Raw genomic sequence first — 19,077 nt, 5'->3', positions numbered from 1 at the left:
AAAACAGTGGAAAAAAGAGTTTGTACATCAATAGTAGCGCTCCCCAAGAACCACGTTACCACTTAACACCTCTTAAAGAATAAGTAATTGAATCACCAGAGAGAGAATATGATATCCTCTATTTGTCTTTGTATAGTCTGATCAAAGGATCGGTCAGCACAATTCTCGGTGCTGACCGTCTTCTTTAAGAAAAACGTCTATGAAGGTGTTTACACTTTATGGAGATTTTGATGTGCTGATTTCTTATGGTGTTTGTGTAAGTGCAAATTTCTGAGAAAATATATGTGCCTACCTTCAAAGGACTACTACACTATGATTGCTATTTTTTGAAGTGTATCCTACCAATTCCTATACAAAAAGGAATAGGAGACACTTGTTTTTTAGGTCCATCATTGGCAACAGTGTTTATAGCTATGATCTACAGCTATCGTCTGGTGTGTTTAAGAAGGAGGAGTACCTATGTGATCCTTTGATCAGACTATACAAAGACAAATAGAGGATATCATATTCTCTCTCTGGTGAATCAATTACTTATTCTTTAAGAGGTGTTAAGTGGTAACGTGGTTCTTGGGGAGCGCTACTATTGATATACAAACTCTTTTTTTCCAGAGAATATTATTTATCAGTTATTGATATAGCGCACACATATTCCGCAGCGATTTACAGAGAATATTTGGCCATTCACATCGGTCCCTCCCTAAGTGGAGCTTACAATCTAAATTCCCTACTACATGTACACACAGACACATTCACGCTAGGGTTCATTTTTGTTGGGAGCCAATTAACCTACCAGTATATATTTTTGGATTGTGGGAGGAAACCGGAATACCCAGAGGAAACCCACGCAAGTACGGGGAGAATATACAAACTCCACACAGTTAGATATGGCATTCATAGCAGTCCCTGTCCTTTGGGCCTTACAGCCTAATTTCCCTAGCATACAAGCTCACACACACACGTGTTTCTTTTTCCAAGATCCAGTTAACCTATCAGTATGTTTTTTGAGTGTGGGAGGAAACTTGTGCATATATGGGAGAACATACAAACTCCACACCATTTAACGAAGCTTTACCTTAAGAGTAGTTGCTTAGGAATTGTACAATGGTGGCTAATAAGCAACAAATAACAATACAACACACATTACAGCACAGGATTTCTTAAAGGGGAGGACATTGGGGGGCGTTTGTGCACGTTACAAATAAGGGTGATCTGAGATGGGTAATGTGCCACAGGTGGGCAGAGGACCACCTACTGTAATTACTGAGTAACATGTCTTTGCAGAGCTCAACAATCCGCAGGGATCCGAAAACACGGATTTCTCTATAAACAGAGGAAAGGGACACCCCAATAAGGATGAATGTATAATGTGAACAGGATTTGTGAATAGAGATAATCTGGGTGCATTACAGGGGGCTTCATATTCTCAGTAACGTGGGAGTTACGTTGTCGCGCCCCATTCTCCATAGCGGATATAAAGTACAATTAAACAAATTAGAAATTAATGGGGTCATTTATGTCAAACGCTGTTACTATTGAGCAGAGATCTCTGGAGGTGAAATATCTGGATATATCCGTCAGACATTATCTCCCGGACAGGGACGCAGGCAAATTCATTTAAAAGAAATATGCAAATAAATCTGATCACTGGAAACTGCACTCAGCGTCGACGGGTGAACAAGACGGACACAACCACCTGCATTATACTCCCTCTGCCAGAGTGTCCAGGTGGCTCCCAAATTTCTAGGTGCCTTTCCAGACTCCGAGTATGACCACTCCGCCGAGAAGTGTCAGCTCCGGGGGCTCAATGACCCGATTTACTGTGAATTGTGTTGTAACGCCGCCACCTGCTACCCAAGACCACTATTGTACAGCAGGGGGTGAGGATATTAAGTTATTTATATAGTGCACACATATTCCGCAGCGCTTTACAGAGAGTATTTAGCCATTCGCATCAGCCCCTGCCCCAGTGGAGCTTACACTCTATATTCCCTATCACATGTACATGCAGAAATACACACATGGGTTAAGTTTTTTTGTGAGGAGCCAATTAACCCACCAGTATTTTTTTTGGACTAAAGGGATGAAGTTGGGCACCTGGAGGAAACCCACACAAACACTGGGAGAACATACAGACTCCACACATATTCAGCATTGGTGGTAATCTAACCCAACTACTGTGTTGTGAGATAGTAATGCTGACCACTACACCAACTGTGCTACTTGCACTTTACCAACCCAGGGAGTCCCCTAGGCAGAGACGGGGGGCTGCTCCACGCAGCAGTTTGTGCCCAGTCCCCGCTGGCTCTGTACAGTTCCCACTGCAAGGAATGTGAAATGGGGAGGGGCCAAGTTGTCTGGAACACGGTGCGCCACTGTGTGTCACATGACTGATAATGGCTTAATAATAATGATAGTGCTGCCCCCTGCTAGAGGAAGGCAGTGTGACATCGCAGGATTCCCTCCAGAGATAAAGCAGTTTGTAAATGAAAACAGAAAGGGGGGCGGCTCCTAGGTAAGCTCGCCCTCAATTTGGATATATTTCTGTATGGGCCTTTATCATGATGCCTTACAACAGACAATTACATGGCCCTAGGTGGGCAATGCACCATGCAGTGTAGGGACTGCCGATAATCAGAGAAGCCGTGAAGTGGCTCGGCAGCTTACCATGTGTTTTGCAAATATATGCAACAAATATCTCTGAATTTCTATTACCATATAGTTTTCAAGTAATGCTGCAGGTACTATTTAGTGTGCAGGGGGGAAAAGCATTCCCCTTTCTGTTTTCTGTGACCCCCTCCCTTTCATGCACCTGATATGTGCTGCCAAACTGCGACTGTGTTTGCAGTTGTAAATGACATCAATCAGGGCTCAGGAATTGTACCTCACTGTGGGGGAGAGTTATCAAATTTTGGAGAGAGATAAAGTACCAACTAATCAGCTTCTGTCATTTTACAGGCTGTGCTTAAAAAAATGACATACGCTGATCGGCTATGGCCAACTTCACTTGTTCTCTCTCCGAGATTTGATAAATCTCCCCCTGTAACCCCTGTATGGTAACAAGTATATTATGTACGTCTGGGCTGTCAATACTGCATATGGGAGGTTTGATTTAATGTCGTCTGCCCAGAATAACATTGACGCTATGAGACCACTTACTGTCAGAGTGTCGTTACCTTGTCCCGGCGCGGTCTACGGCACTCAGCTGTCTAGAGGATACTTTGTTTCTTCTTCCGGTATCTGTTACAGGATAACTGTATAGACTATTACAGGAGATACGTATTATCACACGTACAGTTCAGGGCTCAGTTTCCCTTGTTCCGTGTCATTGTCTCTCTGTCAGTGTGGGCCCCCTCCCCGTTTACAGGGTCTTCCTCAGTCCTGTCCTGGATCAGCAGGATGGGTCCCACCTGCGGCCGGCTTAATACATCTGCTGCCCAGTGCGCACCACCCTGATTGTCCGAATATTTTCCAAAGCCGTTTCCCGATTACACAAATGCAAACCCAGGAACACCCGCTAGTTAAACATGAGCTTTTATTAGATCAAATACATAGATTGACACGTTAACATCTGTTGTATGTTCTAGTACACACGAAAAGCCACTTCATAGTGTTATGTTAACTTCTGGAAATCCTTAAAAAAGTCCTAACTTTTAAACCGCACAAACCTTCGGGCTCCCGCGCGTTCCATCGGCAGGCCTGGAGCACCCAGAAATTGGTGCTTTCTGCTTATACATAGTATATGTGACGCAGCGTGGATATGTCAAAATCGGCATGCATCATACTGGTCACAGATACACGCTACAATATAAAAATTCCCGTAACACCCGTCAGCTGGACTAACCGTAGTGTAAGTGTAAGTAGTGCCAGCCCTCTCATAAACACATCAGTGTCATAAATAAAAGTACAAAACAGGATAAATATAAACAGGGCGAAACGCGCAGCGTGGAAAACAGAGGTCTGGATGTCAGGGATGGGAATCAGCTGTTCCGTCATCTATTCCCATTTTTTTTTTATTTACTTATTTATTTATTTTTTATTTTAGCAACACTGAAAGTAAAAAGAACGGCCCATAGGCGCAGCCTGCCCCTTCCAGAATCCAGCTGGCACGTAAACTGGAAAAAAAAAAAAACACTGTACAAAACTATAGCTGGTTTTTCTCAATAAAGATTTTTTTACTTTTAAATAGAAAACTTTATAGAAAAAAAAAAGAGTAAATTGCACAATCAGGAATAGATTTGGGCATAAAAACATAATGTCTGGTGGCAGCGCGGACTGGACACTGCAAGTCAAATGACGCTGCACAGTTTCAAAACTGTAAAAGTTTTGGGCCACGTTTACTAAGCAGTGACTATTATCAAGATTCCGTATAGCACTAGGGCCGAGATCCAGTGATTCAACATGCGGCCCTCCAGTTGTTGTGGAAATACACATCCCAGCATGCCCTGAAAGTTTTAGCATTCCCTAGTAGCAAAACTGTGTGCTGGGCTGTGTAGTTCTACAACAGCTGGAGGGCACAGTGTTGAGCAGTGATGTATGCAAACCTCAAGCACGCTTGACTGGAATATAAAGTTATCTGAGGGTGGAGTTCAACTTTAACCTCATTCTCCATTTAATAGATGCTCTTTTTACATAACAAAAATATTGCATACAACGTTAAATATGTTCCAATTTTATGTAACTGAATGTAGCATGACAAATAACAAAAATATAACCATTTATTTTTGGCAAATAACTAAATTGCTACATTCAGTCATTGTTTTTGCCCTACATATTTAAATATGATGTTTAGATGGCAGATTTGTATGTAACACTTGAAGGGCTGACGCTGTGAAACGCATGAACTTTGCCGTAGCTGACTGGAGTTCTAGGCAGGCTGTTGTATAACGTACAGTTAGCTCACAGTTACTAAATCTGAATGTCTCACTTTATGGATATTGGCCCTAGGCAACTCTCTGAACAGTGTGACATAAAACAGAATAAAATACTTAAATACTTTATGTAATAGAAGTTTACCCCCCTTTTCTACACACAGCGGAGGCTGCCATCTTGTGGCCTGAATCAATGGTCCTGAGAATACCATCTATCAAGTCTGCAGGAACCCGGTGACCTCACAGAGGCACGAGGCACAGTGTCCTTCCCATGCTTCAGTGAAGCCACTGATCCCTTGTGCATTGACAGGCTCCGAGTTTTGCTCTGGGCCACAAAAAAATGGCTGCCATCACTGTGAGGAGACAATAGTTGCACTTCCAAACATCCTCACTACGATTTACTGAGGCTCTTTCATATTTATACAGTTAAAGGCACATTTTCCGCCTTCCACCTCACCCACAGAACATTGAGCATAAAAACGGTGACACAAAAAAATAATATATATATATATATTTTTTTTTTTATAACACAAAAATAAAAACATTAAAGACTATGGCTTATTCGTCACACGTTGGAGTCTTCATCTGTAATACTGGTGTTCGGAGATCTGGCGGAATAATCTTTGAACATGTCGTCTTCTTTCAGCATGTGCTGTGGATAGCGGAGGTTCGTAGAGGAGACAGAGGGGGGCAAAAGTGAATTTAAAGGGACAATCTCTGTAATGTTACATACTAGACCAAAAGCTCCGCCCCTTCTGCCACTATCCTGACTCCACCCATTGTGGGAGGTGTCAATGAATAAGAAAGACAAGCGATTTTAGGCATGAAGGGTGGAGGTACACACCCCCATCGGGCTCAGCTCTTGCATCAAGTCTGATTGTATGAAACGTACGTAGGCACAAGAATAATGGAGTCTTGTGGGTACCAAAATGCACGACAAACATCCCTCTGACACCCCTGTCATTTATTGTTACCCAGGCAGGTACATATTTACAGCGCTATCTTGGAAAGTCATTTTTCAGTCCATGTTGCCAGTTAGTACACAGGTACTTACCGTCAGGTTGTTGATGCCTTCTGAAAACGCCCCAATTTGCCTTACAGTTCCTTCTGAGTCTTCCATCTACATTGAGAAAGAAAATTTAGAAATAATATGTAAAATAATATGTAAAATAATCAGTGGTAATGGTAACCCATTTTAATCAGCTATCCCATGGTTGACAACATCGGCTATAAAATTGTCCATGGTCTTATGGTTGAAATACAGCACTTGCACATGTTGTTTGTCACATTTCATCTTGTCTGAAACGCTTTGGCTTACATAATACAGTGCAGGTCAGTTACTATACTCCATTAACAGACACTTTCTGCAAAAGGTGGTTAAAGAGAGGTCGTTCAACCAATCACAGGCATTCACCAAACTGTGGACTGAAGTACTTTATTTCAGCCATAAGGGTGCAGAAAGGCTCATTTGTGACTGATGCTCTTCTTTAAAGTGTAGTCCCCTAATATAAGACTTAGGAGCCCCACACAGCAGTATGCCGTCTCACCTGTTCCAACCTGTCTAAATCTTCATCGTCCAACATCCGAAGGTCTAAGCCAGCTCGGAAGGGTTTGATTATACTGTTGGCAGACTGTCCAAGCTCCATGGGGCAGACGTACTCCTCATTCTCCTCGTGCTTTTTCTTACGCAGAGTTCCAAAGTTGCTGAAAGCCAGTTTCTTTGGCTTGAAAAACAAAACAATAATTCAATAAAACAATATACTTTTTTTTATTTTTATATATAAAAGGGATAATGCAACTTCTACTGACTAATTTATCTTTTTGTACATGCCCCCCTGCAATATTTACTGAATATGTTATTTCTCTGGCCTCCTTCTGTGGTTTTCAGCCAAGTCTTTATATCATCAGGCAGCGATGATAAAGGACATCGCCCTCAGGTAAGTCGCAGCGCTGTTTCTCAGGTCATGACTGCATCCGATGCAAAGAGAAAAAGGCTGTCTCGTAATCCACGGCAATGTAAACGACGCTGCATGCTGATGTGCATACAAGGCTGCGAAGCACGCAAGCAACCATGAACGGGAACTTGTTGCTATGTATGAGCCAACAGACTAAAGTTATCCGATGGTGGAAAATAACTTTAATACATAAAAAAGTAAAAGGAAACATCAAACCCCCGATTTCGTAGACTTGGAACATCGTGGACTTGGAACGTTTATGATGCCGCAGACAACGCATGTGCGCTATCTCTGCGGAGTAGGGGACCCCTCACCTTGACCTTGGCCGTCGCAGTCAGCAGCAAGTACTCAGGCGAGGACAGCGCTTCCTGTTTCTGGAGCTGCGCTTGCTGACCGACCAGGAGGTTGAAATGAGTCGCCAAGTGCCGCCGTAGGAGGGTCTTGTTTGGGGGGATATTAAGAAGCTGCGCCATCGTCTCCACGTTAAAGCGGGGCTCAAGGACCTGGCAGAAAAATAATGTGAAAGTTAAAACGTTCCAGGTAATATTTTTCTGTCTTTACAGATTACTGTGTGTTCCATCACGGAGCTGGTGGACACGCCTAAATGAGCGCGCTGCACAAAGGAGTCATTTATTATGTGTACTAACTAAAGCAAATATACTGTATTTCCTGCTCCAGCAACAGTAAGGAGACGTCCCATGCCATGACCCCACCCCCAGGGGTATAATGGTTAGGTAGCTACACAAATACATGTTACAGGGTTTATGTTCATTCAAGTATCAACACCCTATAGTGTGTAAACTTGCGAGCAGGGCCCTCCTACCTCTATGACCGTTTGTTAGTACCCAGTTTTGTCTTATCATTGTGTCCAGTTGTAAAGCACAACGGAATTTGCTGCGCTACATAAGAAACGGTTAATAAATAACGATGTGACAGGGGACAGATTCCTCTAGTAAGTTGCGTACAGCAATTGCGCACTGGCGAGATAAAACGGACTATCTCATGAAAATAAAATAAACATCCGGCTCTGTAAATAAGGGGCTACGTAATTCTGCATTATGTTCTCAGAGTAAATCAGATACTTTGTAGACACGCGCTTAACTTTTAACAGGCACCAATTAAAACCATCAAAGCATTTTCATTGGGCAATTTCTACGTCTAAGAAGAGACTGGCATGCCCTTAACACCCATAGAGCCCAAACAACCTCATTATGAACGTCTGGACAGTGAGATACAACTGGCCAATGAGAGATCTGCGTGTTAGTGCATTGTCTCACTGCGCTAAACCAGGCTCCTACGTGGTCAGGTTGTTTGGAGCCGACAATGAGGCTAACTACGCTTGCGGCTGTACTGGACTGACGGCCAGACAAGTATTTGCCAACGTGTGCGGGGGTTGTTGATGTCTTACGGTATTTTAACTAGAAAACACAAGAATATTTTTTCAAGTATGAAACCCACATGACACATACACCTTACTCATACTCACCATAAGACCACCGTGTACACCGCTGCCCCTCAGGTTAGGAGCGTATTCCGCTAGGTCCACGGAGCGCAGCCATTCCATGACGCGGTGATTGGTCCACTGCGCGACCTCGGACGGCGTGATGTTACTCTGTAGAGATAACCGGTGCCCATTATTGGCGATGCCCGACAAACTCTGACGCTACAACGCTCCTACGGGCCACGTCTGTGTGCAGTATTTCAGTATACACTAGGTGTGACATGACAATAGTGCCACGCTACAACAGACCATTACACAGAATAATAAATAAATTCCTGCCGTTCTAACAGAACATAAGGGGCCAAATTCACAAAAGTGGAGCTAGAGGACCACTGGTGTTAGTTATGGCTCTCATTTCTTATCCCCATATTCCTCATGGTGTAAAGCTATTGGTTTCTAGTGACATGACTGAGGCATAAGGCACTAGGCACAGTATTGCTGCCACTGTGTATGGCTGACGGGTATGAAACAGCCCTAGGGTAACATTCGGGCACTATACTGCCATGTCACGAGGTTGGGAGCGGGATGACGGGTCACCTCTTCAGAGGGTCTCCTACGGAGACAGTTGGACTCGAAGCTGTTGATCCGCAGGACCTGGATGGCTCGCTTTATACTGAGATGGTGCAGGACGCTGGCGACCTTCAGAGACAGCAAATCATCCTGGGAAAAAGGAGAGACATAAATATGTCATATAAACTACTACCGGGTGCCCGCTGGCTCTGACGCCCATGTCAGGTCACCTTGTGTTACGTCTGCAGGAGGTGGCTTCAAACACCTAAGGCCTAGTTTCGGGACAGTTACAAGTAACCCCCTCGGATGGGGAGAGGCAGATTGTCCAAAGGGGGCACAGTATATACCAGGTAACCTTTCACCTGAGAGACATCAACTGCTGGGATCACCAGCCTAGATACAGACACCCAGCCACGGAGCCTCTCCCGGCCGACAGCACAGAACCGGTTGTACCCCTTTCACACCAAAACACCCAGGTACGACCTGAATTATTGAACACGGTCCCAAACCGCGTCCAGTTCCTGGAAACCGCATTCACACCGCAGGGTGGACCGGTGTAATTGCCAGGTCTTCCCTTTTCTGAGGACAACTTCTCCAAGCGCCGGTGATCCAGCTCTCTATATGCCCTTAGCGTGACCCAGGTCACACCGTAGGATACCCGGGGGTCGGTGCCAGATTCGATCCTGGTAGATATCAGGGTCAGATTTTCAGGTAGCACAATCCTGGTATACCCGTTCACACCATATCTGGCCCCGAGTTGCCCAGGAAATAATCGGGGATATATACGTTTGCTGTGAAAGGGGTATACGTCTCACAGCCACCAGCACCCACTCCAAGCTGGCTACTGCTATTGGAAAGCAGGGAATGAACAAATTTGTTATTTTTCTGATTGCTTAATGAGAGAGCAAAGCGGCCACACGGCTGTGTTTTATCACCCCACGCACTCACATAGCTCGTGTGTGAGATACAGGGGGAGATTTATCAAACCTTAGCAAAAGATAAAGTAACAACCAACCAGCTCCTGTCATTTTTCAAACACAGCCTATAAAAAACAGTTAGAAGCTGATTGGCCGAGGCTTTATCTCCTTCCAAGGCTTGATTCATATCCCCCTATTTCTCTCTCCAAGGTTTGACATAACTCCCCTATATTGTTTTGCTGACTGCAGTGAATATAATCACACCGCTTCACTTATAATACCCACATCCTGATAATCTAGTAGGCTCTCCGCGGGCGTCAGTGAGGACCTGCCACTGTACCAGGGGCGCCAACTCAGGGAAGAATTGGGAGGGACCGATTTACTGACCACTACTACTTTTCTTACTGACAGGCGAAAATGTTACATTCATTTTTATTGTGATTAAATTTAGTGATCTTTAAGAGGGAGATAACACACGGGACATCATATATATCAGAGAAAATGAGAGTACTGTACACATACGTGTTGCATGCCATACCTGTCTATTGCTCTATTTGATCCTGAAATACAGAAAGTGACTCTATAGGGCCGATTTATCACCATCTGAGGACGCGGATGTGCTGTGATAATATCGGCCCCATCCACAATGCGATAATTGATTACATCAATATATAAATAAATGGGAGCGTTTAGAGCTCATATAAGAATGACGCTACGATGACACAGATGGGCGCGCACACGAGGCAAATGACGCTGCGCAGTCAGGTGACTTACCACCGTCATGTAGTGAAGCATTCGCCCGTCAACCTTTGCGTCGTCAAACTGGGTCTTGTACTGAGGTAAGCCAATGTCGTCCAGCCACCCTGCAGGGGGAACACACGTCACGTCATACAGGAGACGGGCGTCATGCAGCGGAACAAGGAAATACGGACACCAGAATCAGCCCCTAGCTGTCCTCTTCTGACCGACCCCCCTATTCGCCAGTTCATTGTATAATCATCGGCTCCCCACAGCTTAATGATGTGTTATAAGTCTATGAGAGTCCATGACCTGGCAGTCACAAGGTTTATTACCAGACACGGTATTATAGGGATGAATACACAATAACATGAAGCAACAATGGAGAGTCATCTAATATAGCTGTATTCTTTTTTTTTACTCATGTGTCACAAGTGCGTAACCCAGCCTCTGTTTTCTTATAAGCACCAAACCCCGATCTGTACATGTAGAAGTACTACCGGCCTAAGCATGCACTCTGGGGGAGGGAATTCCCCAGTCTATCCCACACCAAATCAATCAGGAACAGGAGGAATCAGGAGGAAGTATAGAAGCCCAAATCAGACTGATATGCTGGGACTTGTAGCCTAACACTAGCTGAGCAGTTACCATTATACTAACCTGCTCTACACTCACTCCCAATCTACCCACATTAGTGTGACTGGAGCATCATATCACTATATAACTGTGCTGCTGGGGTACCCTGCTCATCCTACTATATAACTCTAAGCCTGTGGCTTCCTGCTGCCTCCATTCCCCTCCTAACATCATGTCACAGGCACTGGCAGCAATGTCCTCACTGACACATCCCTCATCTCCTGATATACTCTGTGCTGCTGGGGGACCCTGCTCCTCCCACTATATAACTCTCAGTCTGTGGCTCCCTGCTGCCTCCATTCCCCTCCTCACATCATGTCACTGCCCCTGTCACATGCAGCCCTGTCCTCACTGACACATCACTCATCTCCTCATATACTCTGTGCTGCTGGGGACCCTGCTCATCCTACTATATAACTCTCAGCCTGTGGCTTCCTGCTGCCTCCATTCCCCTCCTCACATCATGTCACAGGCACTGGCAGCCATGTCCTCACTGACACATCACTCATCTCCTGATATACTCTGTGCTGCTGGGGACCCTGCTCCTCCCACTATATAACTCTCAGTCTGTGGCTCCCTGCTGCCTCCATTCCCCTCCTCACATCATGTCACTACCCCTGTCACATGCAGCCCTGTCCTCACTGACACATCCCTCATCTCCTGATATACTCTGTGCTGCTGGGGGACCCTGCTCCTCCCACTATATAACTCTCAGGTCTGTGGCTCCCTGCTGCCTCCATTCCCCTCCTCACATCATGTCACTGCTCCTGTCACATGCAGCCCTGTCCTCACCGACACATTACTCATCTCCTGATATACCCTGCTCCTCCCACTATATAACTCTCAGTCTGTGGCTCCCTGCTGCCTCCATTCCCCTCCTCACATCATGTCACTGCTCCTGTCACATGCAGCCCTGTCCTCACTGACACATCACTCATCTCCTGATATACTCTGTGCTGCTGGGGATCCTGCTCCTCCCACTATATAACTCTCAGCCTGTGGCTTCCTGCTGCCTCCATTCCCCTCCTCACATCATGTCACTGCCCCTGTCACATGCAGCCCTGTCCTCACTGACACATTACTCATCTCCTGATATACTCTGTGCTGCTGGGGGACCCTGCTCCTCCCACTATATAACTCTCAGTCTGTGGCTTCCTGCTGCCTCCATTCCCCTCCTCACATCATGTCACTGCCCCTGTCACATGCAGCCCTGTCCTCACTGACACATCACTCATCTCCTGATATACTCTGTGCTGCTGGGGACCCTGCTCCTCCCACTATATAACTCTCAGTCTGTGGCTCCCTGCTGCCTCCATTCCCCTCCTCACATCATGTCACTGCCCCTGTCACATGCAGCCCTGTCCTCACTGACACATCCCTCATCTCCTGATATACTCTGTGCTGCTGGGGACCCTGCTCCTCCCACTATATTACTCTCAGTCTGTGGCATCCTGCTGCCTCCATTCCCCTCCTCACATCATGTCACTGCCCCTGACTGTGTCTTCCTGCTGCCTCCATTCCCCTCCTCACATCATGTCACTGCCCCTGTCACATGCAGCCCTGTCCTCAGTGACACATCACTCACCTCCTGATATACTCTGTGCTGCTGGGGACCCTGCTCCTCCTACTATATAACTCTCAGTCTGTGGCTTCCTGCTGCCTCCATTCCCCTCATCACATCATGTCACTGCCCCTGTCACATGCAGCCCTGTCTTCACTGATGCATCACCCATCTCCTGATATACTCTGTGCTGCTGGGGGACCCTGCTCCTCCCACTATATAACGCTCAGTCTGTGGCATCCTGCTGCCTCCATTCCCCTCCTCACATCATGTCACTGCCCCTGACTGTGTCTTCCTGCTGCCTCCATTCCCCTCCTCACATCATGTCACTACCCCTGTCACATGCAGCCCTGTCCCCACTGACACATCACTCCTCTCCTGATATACTCTGTACTGCTGGGGACCCTGCTCCTCCCACTATATAACTCTCAGTCTGTGGCTCCCTGCTGCCTCCATTCCCCTCCTCACATCATGTCACTGCCCCTGTCACATGCAGCCCTGTCCTCACTGATGCATCACCCATCTCCTGATACACTTTGTGCTGCTGGGGGACCCTGCTCCTCCCACTATTAAACTCTCAGTCTGTGGCTTCCTGCTGCCTCCATTCCCCTCCTCACATCATGTCATTGCCCCTGTCACATGCAGCCCTGTCCTCACTGACACATCACTCATCTCCTGATATACTCTGTGCTGCTGGGAACCATGCTCCTTCCACTATATAACTCTCAGCCTGTGGCTTCCTGCTGCCTCCATTCCTCTCCTCACATCATGTCACTGCCCCTGTCACATGCAGCCCTGTCCTCACTGACACATCACTCATCTCCTGATATACTCTGTGCTGCTGGTGGACCCTGCTCCTCTCACTATATAACTCTCAGTCTGTGGCTTCCTGTGCCTAACACATAATCATCGCTCTCATCTACTTCTGCAGTGACCATTCCAGTAATATGATTGGCTCCAGACTGTCCTATACCTGCTCCATAATAAGAATGTGCTTGAACATGACCATAGTGCACCCTATGAATGAGTAAGAGAAAGTAACTTACGTGTAACCCACTTGTAGTCTAACTTCCCATAATTACTCTCGTCTTCAGACCCCAACGACTGCAGCGCCAGCTGGAGCTTCTTACGGTGTAACGGGTGTTTAATGCCCAGCTCCTACAGAGACAAAGCTGTATTATAACCGGCTGATCCTCTCACACATGAAGAGCACAAGAAACTAAGGCTAACGCGTTTCTCCATCATTAATCAAACGCGTTTCTCCATCATTAATCAAACGCGTTTCTCCATCATTAATCAAACGCGTTTCTCCATCATTATTTATAGGTCAGCCCATGCAATCGGTACAGATCTCTAAGCAATATTAAAACATGGATTTAGTTGGAGACTTTGCCCCTGCCGGAAGCGCCCACCTTCTCAAGGTCCTGCTGGGATGCGTGCAGTAAGGTCTGCCCGGATACGATCCACTGCTTGCAGTTATTCACGTAGCTCCCCAGACCCTGGTCCCGCAGCCAGTTACACACCTGCTCCTTCGTCCACTTGGCAAAGGGAGTGTCCAGATCACTGTGGAAAAGTCACAGGAACATGGAGTTTCATTACAGCCCATGCGACAAATTTCCCAAGTTCTAAGGAAAGTGCCCCCAAACCTCCTGCCCTCCCAAGTGCCACAGCAAACGCTCCTAAATACGTATTTCCACAAACTCTGTTAAAGGTCCGCAAAGCCCCAGTTGTTTTTCATGTGCCTGCCGGACTCTTGTGGAGAAGATAATCATTTTGTGGTATTTTTACCTGCGTCCGCCTCCTGCAAAGAGTAGGGGGGTGGGGGAGTGACCCCGTAGTAGGAGAGAAGGGTGTAGTATTAATAGGATACATCGCTTCTTTTGTTAAACGTTTGTTGAGGGTGTTTACATAGTTGTGGTTCTTGTGGCTTATTATAGAGGATTATGTCCGGTTCTGTGTGCGTTACAGACAACCTATGGCGGTGCTGGGCCATTTCTGTATTCCTTGTTTAATTATGACTGTGTCTCTATTTCTGACACGGTGCATATACTTAAATTTGCAGATGATATTGCTATCGTAGGCCTCATTAGCGGTAACAATGACTCAGAATTCATATCCGAAGTATGTAGGCCGGAGAAATGGAGTCAGGATAATCATCTAATTCTTAACGTTACAAAGACAAAAGAGATGATTTTAGATTTTAGGACAACAAATCAGTAGACTTACAGTCCTTTGGTCCTGGACAAGCAAGAGGTGGAGATAGTTACATCTTTTACATTTTTGGGTATGAGTATTTCTAATGACTTGTCATGGTATTGTCATAAAGAAAGCTCAACAACGGTTACATTTTCTTAGAAAAATGCGTTTAGCAGGAATATCTGAGCCAATTTTAGTTAATTTTTATTCTTGTATTATTGAAAGCGTGCTTACGTACGGTATTTCCGTTTGGTATGGAAACTGCAAGGCAGCAGAGCGCGAATCGCTTGACAGAATTGTTAAAACTGGCGAAAGAATAATTGGTTTATCATTGCCAAATATCCAATCCATTTATAAAAAGAGGCTCCTTAAGAAGGCCAGGAGTATATTGAATGATGAAACCCACCCCAATTATGGGGTATTTACCCTGCTTCCTTCTAATTTACGTTATAGATCTTTGTTGTGTAAGACCAGTCGGCTGAGGCCCACTTTTTTCCCCTAGGGCAATTATTATGCTTAATGGTTTAGGGGGTAGATAGGAGCAGTTCCGGTATGAATGGTCGACCATGTTATGGTCGACAGTCATTAGGTCAACCACTATTGGTCGACATTGACATGGTCGACATGGACACATGGTCGACACATGAAAATGGTCGACACATGAAAGGTCGAAATGAATTTTTTTACTTTTTTTGGTGTCGTTTTTTGCGTAAAGTGACTGGGAACCCCAATTAGTGCACCGCGTCCCCTCGCATGGAGCCTTCGCTCCGCTACCGCTTCGCTCGGCACAGATTACCGTTCCAATCGTAGTCCATGTGGATCGCAAAGTATGGAAAAGTTCCCCAAAAGAAAAAAAAGTTAAAAAACTCATGTCGACCTTTTCATGTGTCGACCATGTGTCCATGTCGACCATGTCAATGTCGACCAATAGTGGTCGACCATAACATGGTCGACCATGTGAACGGATACCGATAGGAGCGTAGTACCTGCTTATGTGTCTATTTGTGTTCCTACGGCTTTTACAAATATTTTATGGCGTTTTATTGGTGTTGTACTTGTGATATCGGTTTCATTCATATGGAAATTTCATTGTTTGTTCATACGTGAATATTTAATGATAATAAATTCAAATTCAATTCAATACCGACCTTTGCGTTTGGCCAAGATCTCGGGACCAGCCCAGTCTCGGCCCAGCAGTGGATCTGGTCCCTCCCCTCTTAAATTCCTCCTCGGGCAGGTCCTCGTCTTGGTTTAAAGTAGTTGACTGACTCCTCTTCAGCCTGCAGGAGGCAAATACAACACAGCGTCAGCCGCTGATACACACGGCCGGACGCAATCACAGGCAAGAGGGGGAAACGAGCGCTGGCGGTGGGACGTGACCAGCCCAATGGATAAGTCAGAGTTACGCAGTGTTGTCTGATCATGTGCTGGGTGACACGGCGACACTGTGCCAGCTTTATACAATGGATTGAATGATGTGATAGGAGGAAGACCGGACAGGTAGGACGATGTACAGATGGAGCCCTGCTCATCTGTCTCTTTAATAGGATTAACGGAGAACAAGAGATGAAAGGTGTATGCTAATAAGCCTTGGTGCACCTAGGTGCAGCAGAGAAGGCTACACGAGCGAGGCTCCGTCTGTACATACATTACATTGCACGGCCTGTACGCAGATGGGTAACTTGTGTGATCACTTCCACTGCAATCAGATTGGATGGGATTATTGCAATCCAATCTGATCTACGCAGGGTGTCGCGGTGTGCCGCCGACGGGCCGATAGATCTGCTGGAATTGCAGCTTTCCCGTCCATATCAGATTTCAGCAAGAGCGAATCAAATCTAGTAAATAGAAATACATTCTCTGGAAACTCTCCGCCCATAGCGGAGAGCCCGGATCCGCCAGGTGCGGCAGTACACGTACATGCACCCGGTAGGGCGCCGTTATCAGATGCGGTCATAGTGCAACCACATTCACCGGCTGATGCATCCAGACACTCTGCACATACGGCTGATTAGGTCCAGATCGCCACCGTCTGGAGGTCCAAGTCCCACTATAATAACGCCACACCGCCCAGAGGGCACGCCGCGCTCACTCACCTCCCAAACAGCTTCTTAATCCCCCTCGGCTTTTTCTTGGAGTCGGGAGAGGATGGGGACCCGTCCTGCGAGCGCGGCGAGGAAACGGCCAGGTCCAGGTGGTCAGCGGAGCCCTTTTCCGTCTCTGCTGTAAGATGTTACAGATCAGTGGGATACAATGGCAGTCAGCGCCTATCCTCCGAGCGGACCACTCGCATTACTTAGTATTAATAGCGTAGCCGGTTACTGGTTATCTGCGGGTTACCACCCCATAGCAGAACATCCACAGTGTCAGTGAGCGGAAGAGGTGCAGCGTCACAGGGAGCGGGAGAGGTGCAGCGTCACAGGGAGCGGGAGAGGTACAGTGTCACAGGGAGCGGGAGAGGTACAGCGTCACAGGGAGCGGGAGAGGTACAGCGTCACAGGGAGCGGGAGAGGTACAGTGTCACAGGGAGCGGGAGAGGTGCAGTGTCACAGGGAGCGGGAGAGGTACAGTGTCACAGGGAGCGGGAGAGGTACAGTGTCACAGGGAGCGGGAGAGGTACAGCGTCACAGGGAGCGGGAGAGGTACAGTGTCACAGGGAGCGGGAGAGGTACAGTGTCACAGGGAGCGGGAGAGGTGCAGTGTCACAGGGAGCGGGAGAGGTACAGTGTCACAGGGAGCGGGAGAGGTGCAGTGTCACAGGGAGCGGGAGAGGTGCAGTGTCACAGGGAGCGGGAGAGGTACAGTGTCACAGGGAGCGGGAGAGGTACAGTGTCACAGGGAGCGGGAGAGGTACAGTGTCACAGGGAGCGGGAGAGGTACAGTGTCACAGGGAGAGGTACAGTGTCACAGGGAGAGGTACAGTGTCACAGGGAGCGGGAGAGGTACAGTGTCACAGGGAGCGGGAGAGGGACAGTGTCACAGGGAGCGGGAGAGGTACAGTGTCACAGGGAGAGGTACAGTGTCACAGGGAGCGGGAGAGGTACAGTGTCACAGGGAGCGGGAGAGGTACAGTGTCACAGGGAGCGGGAGAGGTACAGTGTCACAGGGAGCGGGAGAGGTACAGTGTCACAGGGAGCGGGAGAGGTACAGTGTCACAGGGAGCGGGAGAGGTACAGTGTCACAGGGAGCGGGAGAGGTACAGTGTCACAGGGAGAGGTACAGTGTCACAGGGAGAGGTACAGTGTCACAGGGAGAGGTACAGTGTCACAGGGAGAGGTACAGTGTCACAGGGAGAGGTACAGTGTCACAGGGAGCGGGAGAGGTACAGTGTCACAGGGAGCGGGAGAGGTACAGTGTCACAGGGAGCGGGAGAGGTACAGTGTCACAGGGAGCGGGAGAGGTACAGTGTCACGGAGCGGGAGAGGTACAGTGTCACGGGAAGCGGGAGAGGTACAGTGTCACGGGGAGCGGGAGAGGTACAGTGTCACAGGGAGCGGGAAAGGTACAGTGTCACGGAGAGCGGGAGAGGTACAGTGTCACAGGGAGCGGGAGAGGTACAGTGTCACAGGGAGCGGGAGAGGTACAGTGTCACAGGGAGCGGGAGAGGTACAGTGTCACGGGGAGCGGGAAAGGTACAGTGTCACGGGGAGCGGGAAAGGTACAGTGTCACAGGGAGCGGGAAAGGTACAGTGTCACAGGGAGAGGTACAGTGTCACAGGGAGCGGGAGAGGTACAGTGTCATAGGGAGTGGGAGAGGTACAGTGTCACAGGGAGCGGGAGAGGTACAGTGTCACAGGGAGCGGAACAGGTACAGTGTCACAGGGTGCGGGAGAGGTACAGTGTCACGGGGAGCGGGATAGGTACAGTGTCACGGGGAGCGGGAAAGGTACAGTGTCACGGGGAGCGGGAAAGGTACAGTGTCACGGGGAGCGGGAAAGGTACAGTGTCACAGGGAGAGGTACAGTGTCACAGGGAGCGGGAGAGGTACAGTGTCACAGGGAGCGGGAAAGGTACAGTGTCACGGAGAGCGGGAGAGGTACAGGGAGCGGGAGAGGTACAGTGTCACAGGGAGCGGGAGAGGTACAGTGTCACAGGGAGCGGGAGAGGTACAGTGTCACAGGGAGCGGGAAAGGTACAGTGTCACAGGGAGAGGTACAGTGTCACAGGGAGCGGGAGAGGTACAGTGTCATAGGGA

The 19,077-nt window shown here is 47.6% G+C and overlaps 1 protein-coding gene across 19 annotated transcripts in view; it reads right to left on the bottom strand.

The window, feature by feature from the left end:
- Positions 1-3,514: 3,514 nt before the first annotated feature.
- The window catches only part of PPFIBP1 (PPFIA binding protein 1), a 133,981-nt gene continuing 118,418 nt past the window's right edge, over positions 3,515-19,077 (bottom strand). For 8 of the 19 annotated variants that reach the window (XM_063929135.1, XM_063929142.1, XM_063929141.1 and 5 more), the window contains 11 exons: positions 16,979-17,105; positions 16,031-16,162; positions 14,099-14,249; positions 13,733-13,844; positions 10,526-10,614; positions 8,862-8,984; positions 8,310-8,435; positions 7,138-7,326; positions 6,416-6,592; positions 5,923-5,988; positions 3,515-4,112 (listed from right to left, as the gene is read on the bottom strand). In XM_063929135.1, coding sequence (XP_063785205.1) covers positions 4,023-4,112; positions 5,923-5,988; positions 6,416-6,592; positions 7,138-7,326; positions 8,310-8,435; positions 8,862-8,984; positions 10,526-10,614; positions 13,733-13,844; positions 14,099-14,249; positions 16,031-16,162; positions 16,979-17,105 — 1,382 coding nt within the window. In that variant the 3' untranslated portion in view covers positions 3,515-4,022. Of the gene's footprint in view, positions 4,113-5,364; positions 5,521-5,922; positions 5,989-6,415; positions 6,593-7,137; positions 7,327-8,309; positions 8,436-8,861; positions 8,985-10,525; positions 10,615-13,732; positions 13,845-14,098; positions 14,250-16,030; positions 16,163-16,978; positions 17,106-19,077 lie in introns of those variants that run through there. The other 11 variants (XM_063929138.1, XM_063929143.1, XM_063929151.1 and 8 more) reach the window with 3 other exon arrangements.

Source organism: Pseudophryne corroboree, chromosome 6 (assembly GCF_028390025.1).
Source record: "Pseudophryne corroboree isolate aPseCor3 chromosome 6, aPseCor3.hap2, whole genome shotgun sequence".
Classification (NCBI taxonomy): Eukaryota; Metazoa; Chordata; class Amphibia; order Anura; family Myobatrachidae; genus Pseudophryne; species Pseudophryne corroboree.
This window is presented reverse-complemented; position numbering and strand designations above follow the sequence as displayed.